Source organism: Xyrauchen texanus, chromosome 4 (genome assembly GCF_025860055.1).
Source record: "Xyrauchen texanus isolate HMW12.3.18 chromosome 4, RBS_HiC_50CHRs, whole genome shotgun sequence".
Lineage (NCBI taxonomy): Eukaryota > Metazoa > Chordata > Actinopteri > Cypriniformes > Catostomidae > Xyrauchen > Xyrauchen texanus.
Genome location: NC_068279.1, coordinates 37,228,464 through 37,249,953, shown reverse-complemented (window position 1 = coordinate 37,249,953; position 21,490 = coordinate 37,228,464). Strand labels below are relative to the sequence as shown.

General features: G+C 39.9%; 1 protein-coding gene across 2 annotated transcripts in view; it reads right to left on the bottom strand.

Annotated features, from left to right (window-relative positions):
• The window catches only part of LOC127643299 (ras-specific guanine nucleotide-releasing factor 2-like), a 96,213-nt gene that overhangs the window by 25,776 nt on the left and 48,947 nt on the right, over positions 1–21,490 (bottom strand). Inside the window, exons 4-16 of one of the 2 annotated variants that reach the window (XM_052125978.1) lie at positions 20,980–21,069; positions 17,680–17,933; positions 16,879–16,958; positions 16,396–16,589; positions 14,958–15,067; positions 14,113–14,231; positions 12,722–12,882; positions 8,938–9,004; positions 7,970–8,106; positions 4,532–4,614; positions 2,561–2,809; positions 2,236–2,328; positions 716–1,104 (exon numbers count right to left, since the gene is read on the bottom strand). In XM_052125978.1, the coding sequence (XP_051981938.1) occupies positions 716–1,104; positions 2,236–2,328; positions 2,561–2,809; positions 4,532–4,614; positions 7,970–8,106; positions 8,938–9,004; positions 12,722–12,882; positions 14,113–14,231; positions 14,958–15,067; positions 16,396–16,589; positions 16,879–16,958; positions 17,680–17,933; positions 20,980–21,069 (2,026 nt within the window). The remainder of the gene's footprint in view (positions 1–715; positions 1,105–2,235; positions 2,329–2,560; positions 2,810–4,531; positions 4,615–7,969; positions 8,107–8,937; positions 9,005–12,721; positions 12,883–14,112; positions 14,232–14,957; positions 15,068–16,395; positions 16,590–16,878; positions 16,959–17,679; positions 17,934–20,979; positions 21,070–21,490) is intronic. The other variant, XM_052125979.1, reaches the window with a different exon arrangement.

Sequence of the window (21,490 nt, the reverse complement as noted above, 5' to 3'; positions counted from 1 at the left end):
GTGGTTAAATCAATGTCTTCAAAAGTGATATGAGAAGTGTGGGTAAGAAACAGATAACTTTCAGATTCTTCTTTTTGTGTATTGATGATTCACACTGGGCAGGGAGAAGAATTTATAGCAAAAAAGGACATAAACAATCTGTTTCTCACCACTTCTGAAGATATGGATTAAACCACTGGATTTTTATGGATTACTTTTAAGATGACTTTATGTGCGTTTTGGAGCGTTACAATTTTGGCACCCATTCATTTGCATTGTAAGAACTTACAGAACTGAAATATTCTTCTAAATCTCATAATTTGTGTTTTGCAGAAGAAAGAAAGTCATACACATCTAGGATGGCATGAGGGTGAGTAAATGATGAGAGAATTTGCATTTTTGCATGAACTATCACTTTATGGTGTGAGTAAAAGATGACAGATCTGCCTTTTTGGCTGAACTATCCCTTTAATTGGTTTTAAAGGACAATTTTAAGGACACTTAAAATTGTGTTATTATGATAAGCTGGTTTTCAATGTAATTTGTGAGCACAAAAATTCTATATTCACTTTACCAACCAAATCTGGCTCCTGATGAAATTATGCTTTAAAATGCAAAGCTAGCTAATGAAGAACGCTGCCATGGACATCCGTGTTGGCCAAATTGATGGCTAACACTTATATGTTTCTCTCATTTTTTCTAGAGAGAGGAAATCTATGTTTTTTTTTCTGCTCACCTCTCCTGATGCTGCGCCGCAGTTTGCCACAGAGGGCATCAATTCGGGGCACCTCAGCATTCTCATCCAGAGCTCCAGGGCTCTGCTCGGGGGAGGACGGACTCGGTCCATGGTAGAGATCCAATGGGGGCTTGTTGTTGGAGGGAGGGGGTGAGATGGTTGGACTACTGGCTGCAGATGATGAGGTAGTGGACAGATCCAGGATGCCTACTTTAGATCCAACAGGAGAATTGAGGGAGAGTTTTCTGGTGCGAACTGGAGACGAGGTACGAGAGGGGATGGAGAGAGGTGGAGGAGAGGAGAACTTGCGGCACAGTCTGGGGGATTTATCATTCACATGGTCCCCACTGCGGTTGTTCTGGTTGGTGGCGAAGAAGAGCTCCAGAGACCTGAGATATGGGAACAAAAGAAGGCTTAAACAAAAAAGCAATATTGGAATAATAATATGTCTTGCACTCTGTCCTTCATAGTTGCATGCACCTAGTAAACTCTTTGTTGGATGCATTCTATGCATGGAACAGAGGGGAACATTTCTTTACTGTGGCATGGAGTGGTACACCTTTTCTGCAGGGTGCGAGCTTGAGCAAAACAGTAATATTTAAGTAATATCACACAAGCGATTGCGAGTGAGCTATTACTTTAATACAACAGTTCTATAAACCAGAAGTTAATATTGAGCAGCGTAAGTTTCAGACAAAATATGGTAGGGTAATTTTTTCTCCGCCAATAAAAACAATTCCAGAAAGTCAGAGCAGGATCAGGCCCAGTTGCAAGAAACTCTAAGTTAAGAAAACCTTTAGTTCAGTCATGACAACTCTTAGAATACATTTGAGGTGTTTTGATGGATATGACAAATTGGTAGGTTTGGTCTAAGCGGACTAGATATGCTTAGATATGCGGAGTTGAAAATGTAAGACCTGCTGCTGCTGCTGATGCACAATAAGACAGACATAAGACATGCTGCACAATTAGAAATAAAACAATTCCTTTGAAGCAGATTGTAGCAAAGGTTCGTGTTTAGAGCAGATAAAGGAGGAAGCAGGAGCCGGTTTCCACTGTCCATGTGAGCTATTGCCGCTTATCTTAAGGGGTCTCTTGCAACCAGCTGCAGCCCTTGAGTGTCGCCAAGCAACGCACAGGCTGTTTGGAGCGTCGCAAACAGACAAGCCGAGAGATACAAACAGTGAACATTATGCCCATTCCATATACAGATTGTGGTATTCTGTAAGAAATATTATCACTCTTGGAACTGCGCTTGTATAATAAAATTAGTGGACTGGAACTAACTGTTGTATAAAAATAAACATCGTAAAATGTGGACTCTGCAATGGATGAGGGCAAAAGAAAAATGAGTGCAAAAGGCAGACATTTTGAGAATCCGGGACTTGATAAACTCACATCTTTGTCACTCACAAAACAGAAAGCAGAGCAAGAAACAAAGTGGAAAATGAGAGGATTAGAAACAGAGAAATGGACAGACAGAGGAGTGAATGAGTAACAGAGAGAGATGTGTGTGTTACTTTGACTGATCCAATGCTATCTTCCTGATCTTCAGGCTGTAGTCTGGGCAGATGGATGTAATGGACAAGCGGTCAAATGAGTGATACTGGACCCTGTGTGACAGCAAAGCACAGCGTAGAGGAATGAGGAATACCACAAAACATTAAACGAATACATAACTCCCAATGTGCTCCAATGTCCTCGTGGTGGCAGTGAATTTGCTTGCTTAGGAGACCCGGCTGGAGTCACTCAGCACACCCTGGGATTCGAACTAGCGAACTCCAGGAGTGGTAGCCAGTGTCTTTACCACTGAGGCTCCCCATATCATTACCCATCATTCATTACCTGACTGGAATGGAGGTAAAAGGCTTCTTGTAGATGTCAGCCAGTTTCTCCATAACCACAGTGGCAGTGGTGAAGATCCTGTAGGTGTGCAGGAAGGTGTTGAGGAAGTCTATGGAGAGGAAGCGCAGGTCGGTCAGCCTCTCAAGCAATCTCTCCACGCTGGCGTAGCGGATCTGAGGAACCTTGCAGGAGTTGAGTGTCTTGCTGAAGCAAATGTCAACATCATCTTTATGGAGACGTGCATCAGATCTAATGAGAAGCACAACCAAAGCAGCTTTACGGTCTATAGCCTATGCTATAAATATATGCTTATGGTAAATAGAGATATGATGAAGTACTAGTGGAGGTGCACTGATATAATTTTCAGCAGCTGACATTGATGATGATGAAATGATACAATATAATCTTAGGTAATATAATAGCTCAGCAACAACATGGCTTAGTTTATTGCAAATATCTTTATTTCAACTCTATTGACTGAAACAAAAGGGCATAGCTAATTAATAATAAAAATATATATATTTTTGGTTGTAACAAAATCCATCAAATCTTTGGTCAATTGAAACCTTTGGTTGTTTTTAGTTATATGTACCCTTACTAGGGGATACTTTTCCATAGAATATTATATGCCCAAAATGAGTATCAGCACCTACAGTAATAACAGTGCATATGTAATTACAAAGATACTTCACAATGGCATGTGAAAGGTGACAATAAAGATAGTTCTAACACACAAAACAGGCATTACATTAGCCTGTTTACTTCACTACACTAAATTAATTAGGGTGTCTCATTCCACTTCTTAGTTATTTGTGTTGTGAATCAGAACAAAAAAAACTTTTTTAGTATTAGTATACATTTAGTATTTTTTACTTCTAAAAATATTTAAGCATCCTTAAAACAGGATATATTTACTTGACAAGCAAAATGGCATCTAACTAAATGTATTGAGGATTGTCCTTAAAAAAAACAAACAATGGGGTGAGAGAGAGAAAAAAAAACACGATTAAAAATGAAAGCAAGTTTATTTTCTCACCAATTGGCAGATTTGTTTTATGTTTTAAGCATAAAGTTCAGTACATTTTTGTCCAATTTCTCTGAAAACAAGTCTAAATATCTGATGCTATTTTGCTTGTCCAGTAAATATATCTTGCTTTAAGAATGTTTAGATATTTTTACTGGGAAACAAAAAACATTTGCAGTGCAAAAATTGGAGCACTAGCAAGGGCCTTGTTGTATTAAACATTGGGGAAACTTGCTGACCCAATTATGTCACGATTATGAGGTTGCAAAATTGCATAAAGCATGGCTGATATTGAAGACTGCAGACTCTTTCACAATTTCTGCACAATGTCAGGAAAAATCAGCAAATTCGCAGAATGTATTGGATTATACTAATATGTATTAACAAAACTAAAAGTACTACACACTTATAGATAGTTGAAAGCATTATCAAATAAGCCAACATTTTTCAGAAATAAACTTGAAAGGGGCAGACAATATGTTCAAATTTGAGAATTATAGACTTTCCAATTCTCCAGAAATTTGAGGAGATTTCTGTGGATTTCTGCAGGCACAGATTTTCAATGGGCCTGCAATATCTGGTATTATTTGTTTTGTTCATTGTGATTCTTAGTTGTAGCTGTTAAAAAGTACAGTGAGATTATGAAATACAGTATGCACTCATCCTCCATGTTTAACATGATGATTTTCCAGCAAGTGAATTTATTGAGCCACCATTTTTTACTGTTCATTCTGTTAAAGCAGCCCTAAAACTGACTGACTTTCTGCATTATGTACTTACTACTGAACCAGGGGAACAGATTGAGGTATTCTAAGGATAAGTGTTGAACATGATTCTCAGGCAGCCACATTTAAGATAAATCACAGCTTAAATAAACACTACACCAAACACGTCACAAACCAAACAGCCGTGAGCCATCACTCATGATATTCACAGTCCTGACTTACTTGATCATGTGCGGCACTGTGACTTTGGAGTTCTCCTCAAACACGCTGGTCATCAGGCCGTTACAACGGATGTTATCAATGCACTACATCCCAAAAAACAGAAAAATCAAAAGAACAGAGGGATCAAAACAAGAAGCAGATAACAGGGCCCAACAAACTGTAATGAATCCTGGTAATTTAATACCTTGACATAATGGAATTTATTTGCATATATAAGAGACTGGGGAGATTCAAGGACAGAGAAAACACTGCAGCTCCAATCAGAATCAGAATTGACTTTATTGCTAAGTAAGTTTTCATATACAAGGAATTTGCCTTAGTGTTTGATGCATACAATAACAATTAACAATAAACCTAGTAAGATAAATAATATAAACTATATTTAATATACTATATATATATATAAACATGTAGAAAAAGTAAACTGACTGGTTTTAATAAAGGAGCTGTACCTTTGTGAAAAATATGTGCAGAATATGAACCAAAGAATGTGCAAATGTTCACTGTTCACAGTTTGAGTATAATAAAAAAGTGCAATAGACTAGATAAATGTTCTTTACATTGATGCAAGACAGATGTGGAAACTATATTAAATGTAACATGTTGTGTCTATGGAGGTGGGATAAGAGACGTCAGGGGGTCCTAGGCCTAGTTTATATGGCCAGCTGCAGACGGGATGAAACTGTGGACCATAGCCTCCTGCCAGAGGGGAGTGTCTCAAAGAGATTGTGTCCTGGGTGGAAGGGGTCGGCCACAATCTTTTCTGCCCGCCTCAGGGTCCTGGAGGCATACAGGTCCTGGAGAGATGGCAGATTGCAGCCAATCACCTTCTCAGCAGAATGAATGACACGCTGCAGTCTGCTTTTGTCCTTGGCAGTGGCAGCAGCGTACCAGATGGAGATGGGGGAGGTGAGAAGGTACTCAATGATGGAGGTGTAGAAGTGCACCATCATTGTCTTCGGCAGGTTGAACTTTTTCAGCTGTCTCAAGGAAGTACATCGTCTGCTGTGAAGTACATCCTTCTGATGTTCAACTCCCACTTGAGGTACTGGGAGTTGATGGTTCCCAGGAAGTGGAAGGATTCCACAGTGTCAACTGGAGAGTCACACAGTATGATGGGGGTTGGTGGGCCTGGATACTTCTGCAATCTAAGACCATCTCCACTGTCTTAACAGCATTGAGTTCCAAGTTGTTCTGACTGCACCAGGTCACCAGATGATAATTCTCCCACCTGTAGATGGACTCATCCCCACCAGAGATGAGCCCAATGAGGGTGGTGTCATCCGCAAACTTCAGGAGTTTGACAGACTGGTGACTGGAGGTGCAGCTGTTAATGTACAGGGAGAAAGGTAGAGGGGAAAGAACACAGCCTTAAGGGGAACCAGTGCTGATGGTCCGGGAGACAGAGACATGTTTTCCTAGCCTCACGTGCTGCCTCCTATCAGTAAGGAAGTCTGAGCTCCACCTGCATGTGGAGTCAGGCACACTCAGCTGGGTGAGCTTGTCTTGCAGCAGAGCTGGGATGATGATGTTGAAGGTGGAGCTAAAATCCACAAACAAGATCCTGGCGTAAGTTCCTGAGGAGTCCAGGTGCTGGAGGATGAAGTGAAGGGCCATATTAACTGCATCGTCTACTGACCTGTTAGCTCTGTAGGCGAACTGCAGGGGGTCAGGGAGAGGATCAGTGATGGCTTTGAGGTGGGACAGCAGAAGGTGCTCAAATGACTTCATTACCACAGAGGTCAGGGCGACAGGTCTGAAGTAATTTAGGGATGGGGATAATGGTGGATGTCTTGAAGCAGGCTAGCACATGGCATGTCTCCAGTGAGGTGTTAAAGATGTATGTGAACACCGGAGACAGCTAATCGGCACAGTGCATCAAGGTGGCTGGCTGCTTTGCGGGGTTATTACTCTTGAATAGTCTGTTTACGTCTCTCTCCATGATGAAGAGATTTGTCATTGTGGTGGGCCAGGAGGGGGCCTCTGAGGTAAGGAGCTGTGGAGAGGACCAGGCCCCTGCTGTGATGGGGGAGGTGGAGCAGGGCTGGAGCTGGGTGGGCTGGAGCTGATCGATGGTGTCACGGGGGATGGTGTCAGGAATATCCTATAGTCTTTCAAAGCGACTGTAAAACTCATTCAGGCTGTTGGCCAAGCGCAAGTCGTTAGTGGACTGGGGTGCTTTAGGCTTGCAGTTTGTGATCTTTCTGAGCCGTTTCCAGACAGAGTAAAGTCATTGGCTGAGAACTGCTGTTGTAGTTTCTTAGATTACAGCTGTTTGGCATCTATCATCGCCTTACTAAACCTGTACTTTGAATTAATGAACCTGTCTCTGTCCCTACACCTAAACGCTTCTTCATTCTCTAACCTTAGTTGTCTAAGTTTGGCTGTGAATGTGTCTATATGATAAAAAAATCATCCACATAAGTCAGAGATTTTGTCCTAACCAATCACAATCTTGATGAGTGACCAGACATTTTGTTGATCGCTTCAGTTGTATTTCAGCTGTGTTGTGCTGAGTAGCCCAGTGCCCATCATGATATCTTAATGGTCCAATATCAGGGTCACATATCACTTTGCATTCAGCGTGGACACACACAAAGTGCATGTCACATGCCTATTTAGGACACAGGTGTGAGTTACGTGAGCATTGCAATGTTTTTGCAAACTGAAATTACGTGCTTCATTACAAGTTTTGCTGCAGTTTCCAAGTGAAATGTCGCCAAAACCGAGTGAAAGGAGGTTGTAATCAGACAATGAGAGTTTAAAAAAACAGACATCCTTACTCTTAACCAACACCTAACCTGAACCAATAGTGTTTTAAAATGCAAATTTGTAATAAAAAAAAAAAAAAAAAACACATTTACTAAAGCGACCATGACATTTTGTGTCACTCCTATGCCACTTTCACTTTCATGCGTCTTTGGCTGGACTCAAACTGCGGTCGTCATGTCCTAAGTCCAGGGGCAGACTGTGAAGAGATATAGGCCCTGGATTTGAAATAAAAACTGGCTCAAAAGTTGTTGGGGGTGGGGGAGGAGGAGGGTGGTAGTTTTGGCCCCATTTCGCTGCCGGACCACTGGGAAAAGTCCCGGTTCTCCCTATGGCCAGTCCGCCCCTGCCTAAGTCCAATGGTCGGTAATACAAGTGTTAAAATTTATAATTTTTTAAATAATGCGTTAAATTAAAACTGTTTTTATATCATAGCATAGCGAATAATATAGTGAAAAATACAGTATGTTTTTATATTGTACTCGTAATTAGTGACTATGAATAAAACGCACCTCTAGCGTTCATTTCACCAGGAAACGGCAGTGAAACATAGAATGCGGCACATAAAAGTCAGTTTGCTAAAATGTATATAGAGTAATGTTCATTCTATGAGACACTGTTGCCAGAGAAAGTGCTGATTAAACTGGTTAAATGTTACTTCTCTCCCACCTGGCTGATGTCACTGGTCCAGGCTGCTTTCTCCTGACGTGAGGGTGCCAGTAAAACTACAGTGAAAGCAGGAGTGTCTGAGGGCTCCACCACAATCTTAAAGTCCAGATGACCAAACACCTGCCCTGAATTCTTACCTTAAAAAAAATAAAAAAATAAAAAACAGAAAGGCACAGGTAACAAAAGAATACCTCCCTGCTTCTACTGTACTACCAATCAAATACCCTTAACAGGTAAACTCATGTAACAGGCACAATTTCTTTTCTTTTTTCACTTTTTTGATTGTGAGACAATTTGCACAAATATGCAAAATACAGTACATCTAAATACACATAGTGGGCTAAAAATGTGAGCTAAGCTGAGAGTACACAACTAATTGGTAGTTGAATGTATTATCAAATTAGCCAAAATATTGAATAAACAAAAAGAGCAGGGAATGTGCAAATTTGTCAATAATAGGTGTTTAAATTGTGTGAAAATCAGAATATGATACAGCTGAAACATTTTTCTAAAAACAATCTATTAGTTTGGATATTGTATTTTTGCACAATTAATATTAAAATCATTAGTAGAATAAAATTAAAATTGCAGTGACAATCCTGTGAGATCTCTTCAAATAACAATTGAATGAAAGGGGTCTTTTTTCAGAAGCATAATAATGATGATGTTTACTAAATAAGCTCTCTTAGCTCTAATTCTGATAGGGTCATTATGCTGCAGCTTTGAATTAGTCCATGGGTCTCTTTCTATACCATCTAGTTGATAATCGATCCATGATAATTATCATATTTTCCTATTTGACATTTAAACAGCAGGCAGTTTGGATGCAGGCAGTTTTTTTTCTGACCTGTTTATGAGAGTTAATTAACCTGCACTATGGCTAATATGTAGCTGATGATGCATGCCCTCAGTCTTCTGTGTTTATGAGCTGTAAAAGTTTGAAAACGTGTGTGAAAAAACAGCCTCACCATCTTCGTCACTGGCGTCCGGTTCCTCAATGAGAGTGCAATCTATCAGGGACAGCACACCACCTTGCTGCCAGAGTTAAATCATTATGATCAGAGGTTAATCACAAAGACTGGGTTCCTCATACTGATGGTTTGTTAGAATGGTTGTCTTGTGGTGAATCATAAAGGGGTCATATCATGAGGAATCAAATTTAAAAATGTTTAATCTTTTGAAATGAAACAGTTTCACAACTTTCAAATTCAGAAGTTTTCATAATAAAAACGTCCCTAATCCAAAAAGACTATTCATTGAAACTGTGCTGCGAAAATGAACAAATCCTTAGTTCCCCTTCGGTGACTCACTTCGATGTTGTGTCGAATAGTGACACTAGGGGTCACTCTGGGGAGCCCGATCCACCTTCATATCTTTGTGAAAAGGACAATGAGAAGTTGGCGAATTGGCAAGTTGAATTTGCATGCCACTCCCCCCGACATACGGGTATAAAAGGGAGATCGGGATGCGGATTCAGTCAGAATTTTTCTTCGGAGCTGAGCTGTCATATTACAACCAGCTGAATACCACTAACGTTTCCCATTCACCGGACTCTTCAAGAGCATTCTGCTGTTGGATATAAGGCGCATTCTAGTGGGTCTCTCTTCACTCTGCACTCCGCTGCATATTAAACCCCTAGGTGCTTCGACAGTGCTTTTAAATAGCAATTTCCTCTAAAAGAGTGCGTTTTCTCTATTAGAGCAAGGCACAGTGACGTTGAAATTCTTTTTAAAGATGCCTTTCCGTCTCTGTGCCATTCCTGGATGCGGTCATTACCTCTTCACCTCTGACTGAAAAAGCACGTTGAGGAAGCGTTCGTGGATGGTTCATGTTCTCACTGCAAGAACATGACCATGGCAATGTTGCGGTCGCGGTTTCCTTTTTCCGAGGGAAAGCCACTTCGGCTGTCCTCCCTTGCGGCTCCTCCTACCTACGGGTACAAGACTGCCTCGGCTTACACCGGAGGTGATTTGGGGTCTTCAGTGAGTAAGGCTCGGCCGGGTAAATCCCCACGGACAGCCCATCGGAGGGCACCTTGGTGATGTCAGACGGCGAGGACTCGTTACAGTGACATGTTAGTGAAGGACGAGAGCGCAGCTGTCCTCCGGGTGGAGATCACGGTCCTCATTCTGAAGGATGCAATAGAGCCTGGCTCTCCAGCTGAGGTGAGACAGGGGTTTTACAGCCCTTATGTCATCGTTCCCAAGAAGTGCAGTGGGCTGCGGCCAATCTTGGACCTGCGAGTTCTGACTCCCGTTCAAGATGCTGACACAGAAGCACATTTTGACGTGCATCCAGCATCAAGATTGGTTTGCGGCGGTAGACCTGTACTTACACGTCTTGATTTTGCCTCGAACACAGACCCTTCCTACGGTTCGTGTTCGACGGCCGAGCGTATCAGTACAAGGTTCTCCCCTTCGGCCGGTCCTCTTGCATCTTCACAAAGGTTGCAGAGGCAGCCCTTGCCACGTTAAGGGAAGTGGGCGTCCGCATACTGAACTACCTCGACGAATCTAGCACACTCTCGAGAGTTACTGTTGGCACACAGGGACTTGGCGCTCACCCACCTCAGCCGTCTAGGGCTCAGAGCATCTCTTTTCTCGGCACTTTGTGTCAATGATAGCGTGCCTCACGAATGAGCGCATGCAGTCAGTGCTGGACTGCCTGAACTTATCCAGGTGGCAAATATCAGTCCCACTGAAATATTTTCAGAGACTCCTGGGGCAAATGGCACTCACTTCCATCAAGAGGGTCAGGGACCTGCAAGCGCTACCTGTCAGCGAAGAGTGCCTAGATTTTGGCCTGGATAACTCTCACCGGAGGAGGCAGACCCAGCCTTATCGTTGCTGTGTCCGGTGTGTGCTTTGTGCAGGGGCCTTGTTTCAGCTCCTCAGTGCAAAACCTGACTGAATCCGCATCCCGATCTCCCTTTTATACCCGTATGTCAGGGCGAGTGGCATGCAAATTCAACTCGCCAATTCGCCAACCTCTCATTGGCCTTTTCTCAAATATCTGAAGTTGGATCGGGCTCCCAAGGGCAACCCCTAGTGTCACTATTCGACACAATGTCTCGTTCCCTCCATCAGGAAACGGAGGTTACGACCATAACCGAGATGATTTCTGACATTAAGGCATGCCGCCCACATTTCTACAGTACATCAATAATTTCTATTGGTTGAAGAAAAACTGGTCTGCCCTGTCATGGTTAAGTAATAATTAGGGCTGTAATTAAAATATATATATTTTTAATTGAATTAAATACATGATGTGCAGATTTAATGGAATGAATCGTAATTAATCAAAAATATCAATAATCACTTAGAAAGGCCCTCAAATAAACCAAATATATTGGTATATAATAACTTAAATAATTACATAATACAAATAAAATAATTCAGATCATTTAAATACATAATTACTCTACACTGAAAACACTTTTGCAGTTGAGGTCATCAATCTCTCACAGTTCTGTCTCTCACTTTTGTGCGTCTGACTTTGGTTGCATCGCAATGGTTTTCATTATCTTGCTACCTAAAAGCTGTGTTTCAAACTTTGCAAAATGTGTCTTGAGATGCCTGCATTCTGTTATGCTCGGTTCAGCTGTATTTGAGTGCAATATTGCATCATCTGTGAAAGGCTGCCTACTCTAGATGAAGCATGTTGCCAGTACAGCTCCAAGCTGAGACTGCGCTGACTTCCCTCTACTGCCTACAATTTGCAAAGCATCAAGATGGTACTTCAAGCTTGAATTGCTCAGAAGTTAGGAGAATTTTGTATTACAGAATTTACATACAGTTAGGTGGCATGTTTAATTGTGTAAACTTTAACATGTTATTTTAATGTATTAATCAAACATTAAACTGACAGCCCTAGTAATAAGCTGAAAGTAGAAAAGATACTTTTATTCCTACAAACCAGAACAACAAACAATAATATTACTAAGTGGGAAGGTTTGCCTTTCCATGTGATGTTTCTTCCTGTATGCTCCACCTACCGCTCTGCATATCTTTTGGGTATGAATGGCGCATTTCGGCACAGACTATTTTGTGAGGTCACAATGTAATGTCATTATTAAAGGACTCGACAGCAAAACGACAGCTCATGAGTGAATGCAGAAAAGCACTGTGTCTAAATTCTCATGCAAAGAGGTCATTTACATAGAAGTCTTAAAGGCACCGCAGAAAAAAAAACAGCCAGTTAAATTCTAAGGGTCAGAAATAAAGTTGAAAATGGTCATAAATCACAAATGTGATTTTTTTTTATTGTTGTTGTTATTGATGTTGTTGTTAACAAACACTTTACAATAAGGTTCCATTCATTAACATTAGTGTATTAGTGTATTTCAAATCTTTGTGAAGATGTTCAACTCCAGAAATTGGTTCTGGAGATTAAACTATGCCAAGATCGCAAAAGTGCAAATGGGCCACACAGTGCGAGAAGAGTTTATAAGCAAAAAGCTGCACAAGGGCGGTGGGGACTGAAAAAGAAGAACAGGGGAAGCTCAGACCTCATCACACATGATTAACCTTTCTGACACCATTACAATTGTCAGCATATCTGCAGCCGGGTTTCTGGCGCATTGATCTTCAGGGGATTGTTTCATAATCTCTTTCCTGTCAATACATTAAAGACGGGATGTGACATTTGTGTCGAAATTCTTTAGGAGTCACTGGTTTGTAGGAAATGTCATTTTTTCTCAGGTTGATTTGTTGCCATGCACTGCGTGTGTGCGTATGTGTGTGAATCACTTACTTTGAGCAGGTGAAGTTTGCCTCCCGAGCTGCGTGTGCAGATAAGGAAGTGCTTTGTGAAGAGGAAGCACTGTCTCTCTCCTTCCTTTTTGAGAGAGAGAGAACCGAGCCGAACCTTACTGAGCTTCCCTCTTTCCACGGAGGGCAACTGGATCAAAGATCCTGAGATAAAGGGAGAGAGAAGGAGAGAGTTAATAAAAAAAAAAAAGAAAAGACAAAGCATCAAAAGTAAGGGACAGAAACAAAGCAGAGAGACAACAGAGGCACAGAACACCAACACAAATGATAAATGCAGATCAAAGACACTGCTTTATCACCAAACAAAAGACTACAAGAAGAAAGGCAAATTTTCAATTGGGAGATGCAAAGAGAAAATTCAAAAGGAAAAGGAAATACACACGGCAACTTAAAGACAACTTTGATCAAAATGTAATCTATTTTCTTTCTTATTAAATGTACCTGGTATTATTACGCAGGCTTCATCAATGTACAATGTACATACAAATTTAGTTTGTACATTTTTGAATGTAGTATGCATTAGTAGAAGTTTGTATAAAATATACTCCTACTTTTATTTAGGTACCCCTCCAAAACTGTTTTACTTAAGCAGTAACGTATGATAGGACGTGCTATAGTTTGAATATCAAGGGTGGTGTTTGTCAGTGGGATGCCTTCAACACATTTTGACATGACTATATTTACAATATAAACAAGCCCATGAGTGCTTTATTGCTTTAAAAAAAATCGCTATTATGTAATAAAAACATTAACAAATACATTTTTATTAAAATGTTATTTTATCAAGCATGAATTTACATCCTTATGCTAAAAGAGATGTACTTGACATAAGAATTTATAACAGAATATTGCTATGCAACAAAAAAAATATTCAGCTATGGGTGCTGTGCAGCGATATGATTGGAACACTGTATAGACCATACATTGTGAATTTTATGAATAATGGCCATAATAATTATATATCCTCTCATACTGACACATATTGGGATCTGTGTTTTAAGTAAAAGATGAATCAAATGAAAAGTAAACAATGGAAATTGCTTTCCCTGTCACTCATTCCACAAAAACAATAGGAACTTTATCAGTGTGAGTGGGTGTCATTTCCTATTTTACACATTCCATGCACAGACCCCCATATGCTAGTTATACCATGTTTTCCTCCACTCTGTTACATGGCTCCATTCTAATAGATTACAAATCACCCAAAGAAAACATTTAAAAAGCTGTGTTCAGCCTGGAGAGAGTGGTTTCTGATTCTAAAGCAATTTCATATTCAGAACCCGAGAGAATCAAAGCAAAGCTGTACAGTAGCTGTCACTCTCACGCTTGCTTGCTAAAAGAAGCGTCAGGCAGGTGGCAGCTCGGGATGCTCACCTTGCCTCACAAACGTCTGGCTGGTGTCAAGGAGGATGTCACAGCCCTCCACAATCATGCGCTCAATCGCCAGGTTCTTACGGATGTTTTCTGTGTCACTCACTTCATCGTGCATCACCCTGTAACCACGTAAACATGATACTTATGTCTAAATAAAAATTTAAGAAATTCACCTTCATAATTCTTGCCACTTTGATTAACAATGTGCCAAACGGTAAATTAACTTGTCATACTAGAAAATGCACTAAAAACTGTTGATTGAAAGCTGCAGTGTGCAGTTTCATTTTGTATTTTTTTTAAAGTAGAACAGGTAAAAGCATGCAACTGTGTGTAAGTGGATTTATACAGTATTTGGTGCCGAGGCACTTTAAACATTGGGTTAAATTGCAATTTTTTGCAATTTAATTGACTTTATCTGCATTAACTTAACTGCACTTCTAGCAGGTGAAGAAACAATCAGACAGAAGCGAGAAGGGGTAGCATAGGGAGTGACGTGAATTTGACCACTGAAGTCTTCTAGATTACTTTTATAATGCCTTTATGCATTTTGGAGCTTCAAATCAAAATCAAATCACTTTATTGTCACATTACTATGTACACAAGTGCAACAGTAGGTGAAAGTCTTGTGTGCAGTTGGAACATTCAGAATAATGGTCAGCATTAAATTGCATTGTGAGGAACTACTGAGTTGAAATATACTTCTAAAAATCTTTTTTGTGTTCAGCAGATGAAAGAAAGTCATACACATCTGGAAAGGCATGAGGATGAGTAAATGATGAGAGAATTTTCATTTTTGGGTGAACTAGTCATTTAAGAATCAGTGTGGTGTCCTCAGCCTGACTCACCTGGAGAGTTCCTCCAGTTTGGACTTGGCAAATTCTAGACTTTTTCTTTCCACATGCTCATGAGGTGTATGAGCCAGTAGCTCATGGAGGGTGATGATATAGCGAGGAATCTGTCAATAAATCCAATAAATAGAGGAACAGGGTTAAAAGTGAAACTGAGAGGGAGGGTTATCAACAGGAGTAAATGGAATCTGCACCCACAGAACTCCACCAAAAGCGCAGCAGATTAATTCACAAAGTACTGCTAAAGACATTATTGTATGAGATGGGTCACTGGTAAACTAATGAATGGGAGAAATCGAAACACTGAATCAGGCAGCTATAATAATGGAAGTCCCGCCTTACAGTTTAAAGAGTCAAATCGCCTTTTTGATAGAGACATTGTCTTAATGTTTACTTAATAACGTGCATGTGCATTAGCTTGACCAGCCAGAAAAATTGTGTTTTTATTGTATCTGTTTTTTTGTTGTTGTTGCATGGTCTGAGCTGAAGAAGCACAATTTATAATACCACCGTTGTCAAATTTTATAGCTGATTTGAAATATTGCATTTGATCATTTTCAATATTTCAGTATTTTCCCATTCAAGTAGATTGAAGCTGTACTTGTATCCATAGAAAATAGCTGCCCAGAAGCGTTATGAACATGACTGCTGAGTGACTTGACTTGCCTTAAAGCGACTATGGTTCTACAAAGAAACTCCCACTTCTTGCATGCTTGTTTAATATATATTAAGTGGTGACATTTTTTACTTTTTTATTTTGCAATTTATTAAACATTTTTGGGACATTTGATAATGCTTTCAGCTACCAGTAAGAGTGTACCCTGCTTAAATTTTTTTTATAAAAAAATAGATCGTTTTCTGGTTTTAGTTGGATTAAGCTTGTCTAGGTGGTCTCACAGTGTGGACAATGAGTTGGTTTAGCTGTTTGGCCAGCTAACTGACCCGCCTTATCAGACTGGGAGACCAGCTAAGACCAGAAAACATCTTAGACTTGTTTAGGACTTTTTTTTCAGCATGTTAGCTCTTTCAGCTCTGTTTAACATTTTACCTTGTCTAAATCCATTCAGCAGAATGCTGCAGATATTACCCTAAAATCAGTACAGAAAACATGATAAAGATAGCAGATTCTTTCTAGGCCTGAGCATTGGGAAATTGTAATATGAGAGAGTCTTGAATATTTGAGAAATTGAGATAGATCAGGTTACTTAAAGTGATAAATTAGGCTCTTCAAGAGTACTGATTCATTTAATAGTTCACTAAAATGGTTTACCAAAAACAAATGCCTTACTTGTTTGAGCATCTAATAACTGTTCTTGTTGCAGAAATATATGTAATTCCCAAAAGGCATTTCAAATCAATTGAACAAATTATGCTCTTCAGTGATGAGGCTGGAATGGAAATAATAAAAATGTATTGACATTAACGAGAGCCACACCTGAAACATTGGATATGTGAGGAAGGTTTCCAGCATCCTCCCCTCACAGGCAGCGTTAGACTCATACTGCTTTAAGAGTTTATCAAAGTCCCGGTTCTGCTTACAGTTGGCCAGAACCTGAAGACTATACTGATGGTTCCTCACAAACTCTTGATAGATGTTCAGCATTGGCAGCAAGATATCAAAGAGATCAGCTAGAAAGGAGAGAAAAAAAGTAATCGTCATTAACTATGTCTTTTATTCACAGCAGTGCTTGAGAATGCTTATCTGGGGTTTAAGGTTCAGATGTTGGCGGTCTTTTGTCTGCTTCTCATTGTTCCAAAAGTGTGGTTGTGTGTATACAGGGAGATAGCAGAAAGACAGACGTCACTAAAGGTGTTTGATTGAGATGCTGTGCGTCAGCGGAAACGACTTGCCTTGATGATAGCATCCCAATGCAGTAATTAGCTTTCTGAGCGATAAAACGTAATGGTGACAACATACCTAGAACCAGTGTGGGCCAGTTCGCTATCCTCGCCTTCAAGCCTTGATGGAATATTTCATGTAGAAACATGATTGTCTCACTGAGGACAAAAAAGCAAATATCAATACAACGGTGCATTCTAAAGAGCAATTCACACAGGATGCATACTTGAATTCAAATGGAGATGGAGCACAGCAGAATGGAAGAGAATGGAGTGGTCTCGAGATGGATCTTGACATGGTGTCTTGAAAACAAAGACACTTATGGTGCGTGATGTAATACAGTGAGACGAGACAATGGCCAAATGCATGTATACTTACAATAAAAATAAAAAAATTAGGTAAAGTTTGTCAAGACAAATTTGATGTTAGCTTGACAAAGCCTTGTTAAATATAGTTTTAAATGGTTGAAGTTAAATGGTTCTAAAGGCCTTACAGTTAAACAGACAGACAGAAAGACAGAGAGACAAACAGACCTGTTCTGGCTGGCATTCTGGCTGGTTGCTAAGCATTGCTAGGGTGTTCTGGCTGGTTGTTAAGAGTGTTGCTCAATGCAAGTCAATGTAAGTCTATCTGATTTTGGGAATTTGAAAGTCCATTACAAGAAAAACTTATGTCTAGTCAGTTTGAAAAAACATAGCAACCCAAGTCAGAACTGTCTTAAAGTCTGTGCCAAGTTTGGTGGATGTAGCTTGAAAGCTCTAAGAGGAGTAACAATTGGTAATTTGGTCTTGGTAAGAACGCATTCTGTGTGAACAGGCCCTAAATTTCAATGCCAGTCCAATGCCACAACAAGACAAACTTATAGGTCATGAAGCACACCTGTTAAGGAAGATGCTGCTGACATCATCATGGCTTATGGGTGGTTTCTTGGAGCTGGCGGCCATTCTGAGAGGCCTCAGGAAGCAGTTGACCAGGATGGAAAGCTGATGGACGTACTCTGTCTCGGCCTCCACCATGTTGAAGACAATCTGGTTCCTCTTCCTCATGCTCTCAGCGTGAGGAGAACAGATGTAGTCCTGCACAATAATCTTCCATTTTCTTCTACACAGCCAGCCTCGCATGAAACTCTGAACCTAGAAGTAGAAAGTACAGTATTTGTTGTACACTGTAAAAAAAACAGTGGCATTTATTTTAAAGATGCCATAAGCACATTTTAGGTTAAACAATAATTGTATATCCAGTTTCTTTATTTGCCTTAGTACTATTTTCAAATACAAGTGGCACATTTTCAAAACGTTTCAAAACACCAAACTGATCACACTTGTAACAAAGCAAATCGTTCTCATCAGGGTTGTACATGTTCCCTCTCATATAATCACTGTTTCAGAACACAAGATTATTGTGACATGTAATGAGAACATTTGGTTTACATGTAATCAACCAAACACAACAGAATGATCTTCTTTCAGTGTCGTCATTTTAACAATCTGTTCATTCTGCAGCAAACAATTCAAGATACAGGTTTCAAATGAAACTTTGCAGTACTGTAAAGTTACATTAGGAAATAAAGGTATATTGTCTGACCAAATTGTCATTACCGTAAATTCATAAAGCCTGTACCATCAACCCAATGTGTAATCAAAAGATGTGATCAGTCAAGATACAGTATGACGCTGGACGTTTTCTGTGAATTCTGACAGTACAGAGTTTGCTGTTGTCAATGCGTCACTTGGCAGATGCTTTTATAGTAACCAAAGTGAATTACAAACAAGAGATACTCACAAATTTGTCACAGTCCTATAATTTGCTATACAGTAGTTTGTATACCTTTGTTTACAAAACACCTTTGTTTACTGAATCACATAGTGGACATGACCCAGATGTCATTGGGCTCACCAGTCCCTCTCCCTCCTTCTGTTGCCTACGTCTGTGACCTCTCTGACTGGCCTCCATATACAAATTCACTCTTCCTTGCAGTCTGTCCTGTTCTATGTTGCTAAATTGCAAATGCTCATACACACACTCTGAATGCATAATGTAAACAATAGTGGTTACGTTACATATTATATAAATTGCCAATACAGTAACAAATTAATTATGTTTGGTTATCCTGTTCTGAATATGTGATTTACTGAAGATGTTGATATTTTACTCGCATATAAAATAGTCAAACCAGCTGAAAATCTATAGATGTAACAAATGATTCATTGAATAACCATTAAAGATCATTTGAATGATGTAATACTCAAATGTGTTCAAACGAATGAGAACAGATGCAAATGAAAAGTTTGATGTTAATAGCATTATGAAAGGCAGTAACTACCACTGAAAGTTATATATAGATGAAACACTTATTTGGTGAGATGAAAATGTTATTTGTGATTTGTACTTTTTTGTACTAATTGTTTTTTAAAAACTGCATTTGCATCTGTTGTGATATAAGTACTAATAATTTTGAAAATAGTACCAAATCAAATAAAAAATGTTTTATATATAAAGTATACACACACATATACACTCACCTAAAGGATTATTAGGAACACCTGTTCAATTTCTCATTAATGCAATTATCTAATCAACCAATTACATGGAAGTTGCTTCAATGCATTTAGGGGTGTGGTCCTGGTCAAGACAATCTCCTGAACTCCAAACTGAATGTCAGAATGGGAAAGAAAGGTGATTTAAGCAATTTTGAGCGTGGTATGGTTGTTGGTGCCAGACAGGCCGGTCTGAGTATTTCACAATCTGCTCAGTTACTGGGATTTTCACGCACAACCATTTCTAGGGTTTACAAAGAATGGTGTGAAAAGGGAAAAACATCCAGTATGCGGCAGTCCTGTGGGCGAAAATGCCTTGTTGATGCTAGAGGTCAGAGGAGAATGGGCCGACTGATTCAAGCTGATAGAAGAGCAACTTTGCCTGAAATAACCACTCGTTACAACCGAGGTATGCAGCAAAATATTTGTGAAGCCACAACACGCACAACCTTGAGGCGGATGGGCTACCCCACCGGGTACCACTCATCTCCACTACAAATAGGAAAAAGAGGCTACAATTTGCAAGAGCTCACCAAAATTGGACAGTTGAAGACTGGAAAAATGTTGCCTGGTCTGATGAGTCTCCATTTCTGTTGAGACATTCAGATGGTAGAGTCAGAATTTGGCGTAAACAGAATGAGAACATGGATCCATCATGCCTTGTTACCACTGTGCAGGCTGGTGGTGGTGGTGTAATGGTGTGGGGGATGTTTTCTTGGCACACTTTAGGCCCCTTAGTGCCAATTGGGCATCGTTTAAATGCCACGACCTACCTGAGCATTGTTTCTGACCATGTCCATCCCTTTATGGCCACCACTTCCAGCAGGATAATGCACCATGTCACAAAGCTCGAATCATTTCAGATTGGTTTCTTGAACATGACAATGAGTTCACTGTACTAAAATGGCCCCCACAGTCACCAGATCTCAACCCAATAGAGCATCTTTGGGATGTGGTGGAACGGGAGCTTCGTGCCCTGGATGTCCATCCCACAAATCTCCATCAACTGCAAGATGCTATCCTATCAATATGGGCCAACATTTCTAAAGAATGCTTTCAGCACCTTGTTGAATCAATGCCACGTAGAATTAAGGCAGTTCTGAAGGCTGAAAGGGGTCAAACACAGTATTAGTATGGTGTTCCTAATAATCCTTTAGGTGAGTGTGTATATATATATATATATATATAGATTGAATGATTGATATCTGCATTTTGATCAAAATTAGACACTTTCTAGTGGTATATGTCCATAGTTAATGTGAACCCCCCTTAATAATCAAAACAAGCCATTACAAGCACTCCCCCATTATTTATACTATGATCAGTGGAAACATGTAAATGCTTCACGCTGCATGGGTGTGCTAAGGCACCTGTGTGAACCTGAGATGAATTGACTACATACATCTACATACAGATTTTGTTATCTCATGCAAAATACTTTTAGGGGCCAATGTATATACAGTACCAGTATTGGGTCCAAGGATCTAAGATTACTGTTTGATGAGGGAAGGATACAAATATGCAGAAAGGGGAAAAAAAAAATTATGAAAACACTCACTCAATCTAAACTTGAGATCTTAATTTCTTTAAAATCTCAAATGACAAAATCTTTCCGACCTGGTAATGAGGTTCCATTATTTACCTTTTTTATTTTCTTGATATCAGGGTCCTCTTCTTCCTGGTAGACATGGTAGGGACGCATTCTTTCCTTAGTTTTGTTCAAGGCTATAATCTGAAAGAGAGAGCAAGATATAACACCAAAAGTCATTCCTTTTAGAGCACTTGCAAAAGGGAAATGAGTGGAGGTGACTGTCAAAATGATTGTATGACAAATGGTTCCAGTGATTGTAATGTGATAAATCAGATAATTCTGGAGTATTTAGTGCTCACAATGTATAATCTGTGTGTCATAAATGTGGGTCATTGAGATGCTGTGTGGGTGCTGGCACATCAGATTACCATCTTAACTTCCTCTCCACGGACAATTTCCTTCCTTCATTCAGCAGCTCCATGAAAAAGCACTCTCACCAAGCCTTTATCAGCCATTTACTTTGGATGCAAATAATAGGGTAAATGCCCCATAGCGTATCTAACGGAGACTGTGGTCTACAGGCATAAACCAAACGCTTCAGTTCACTAAAGTGGTATTGTAT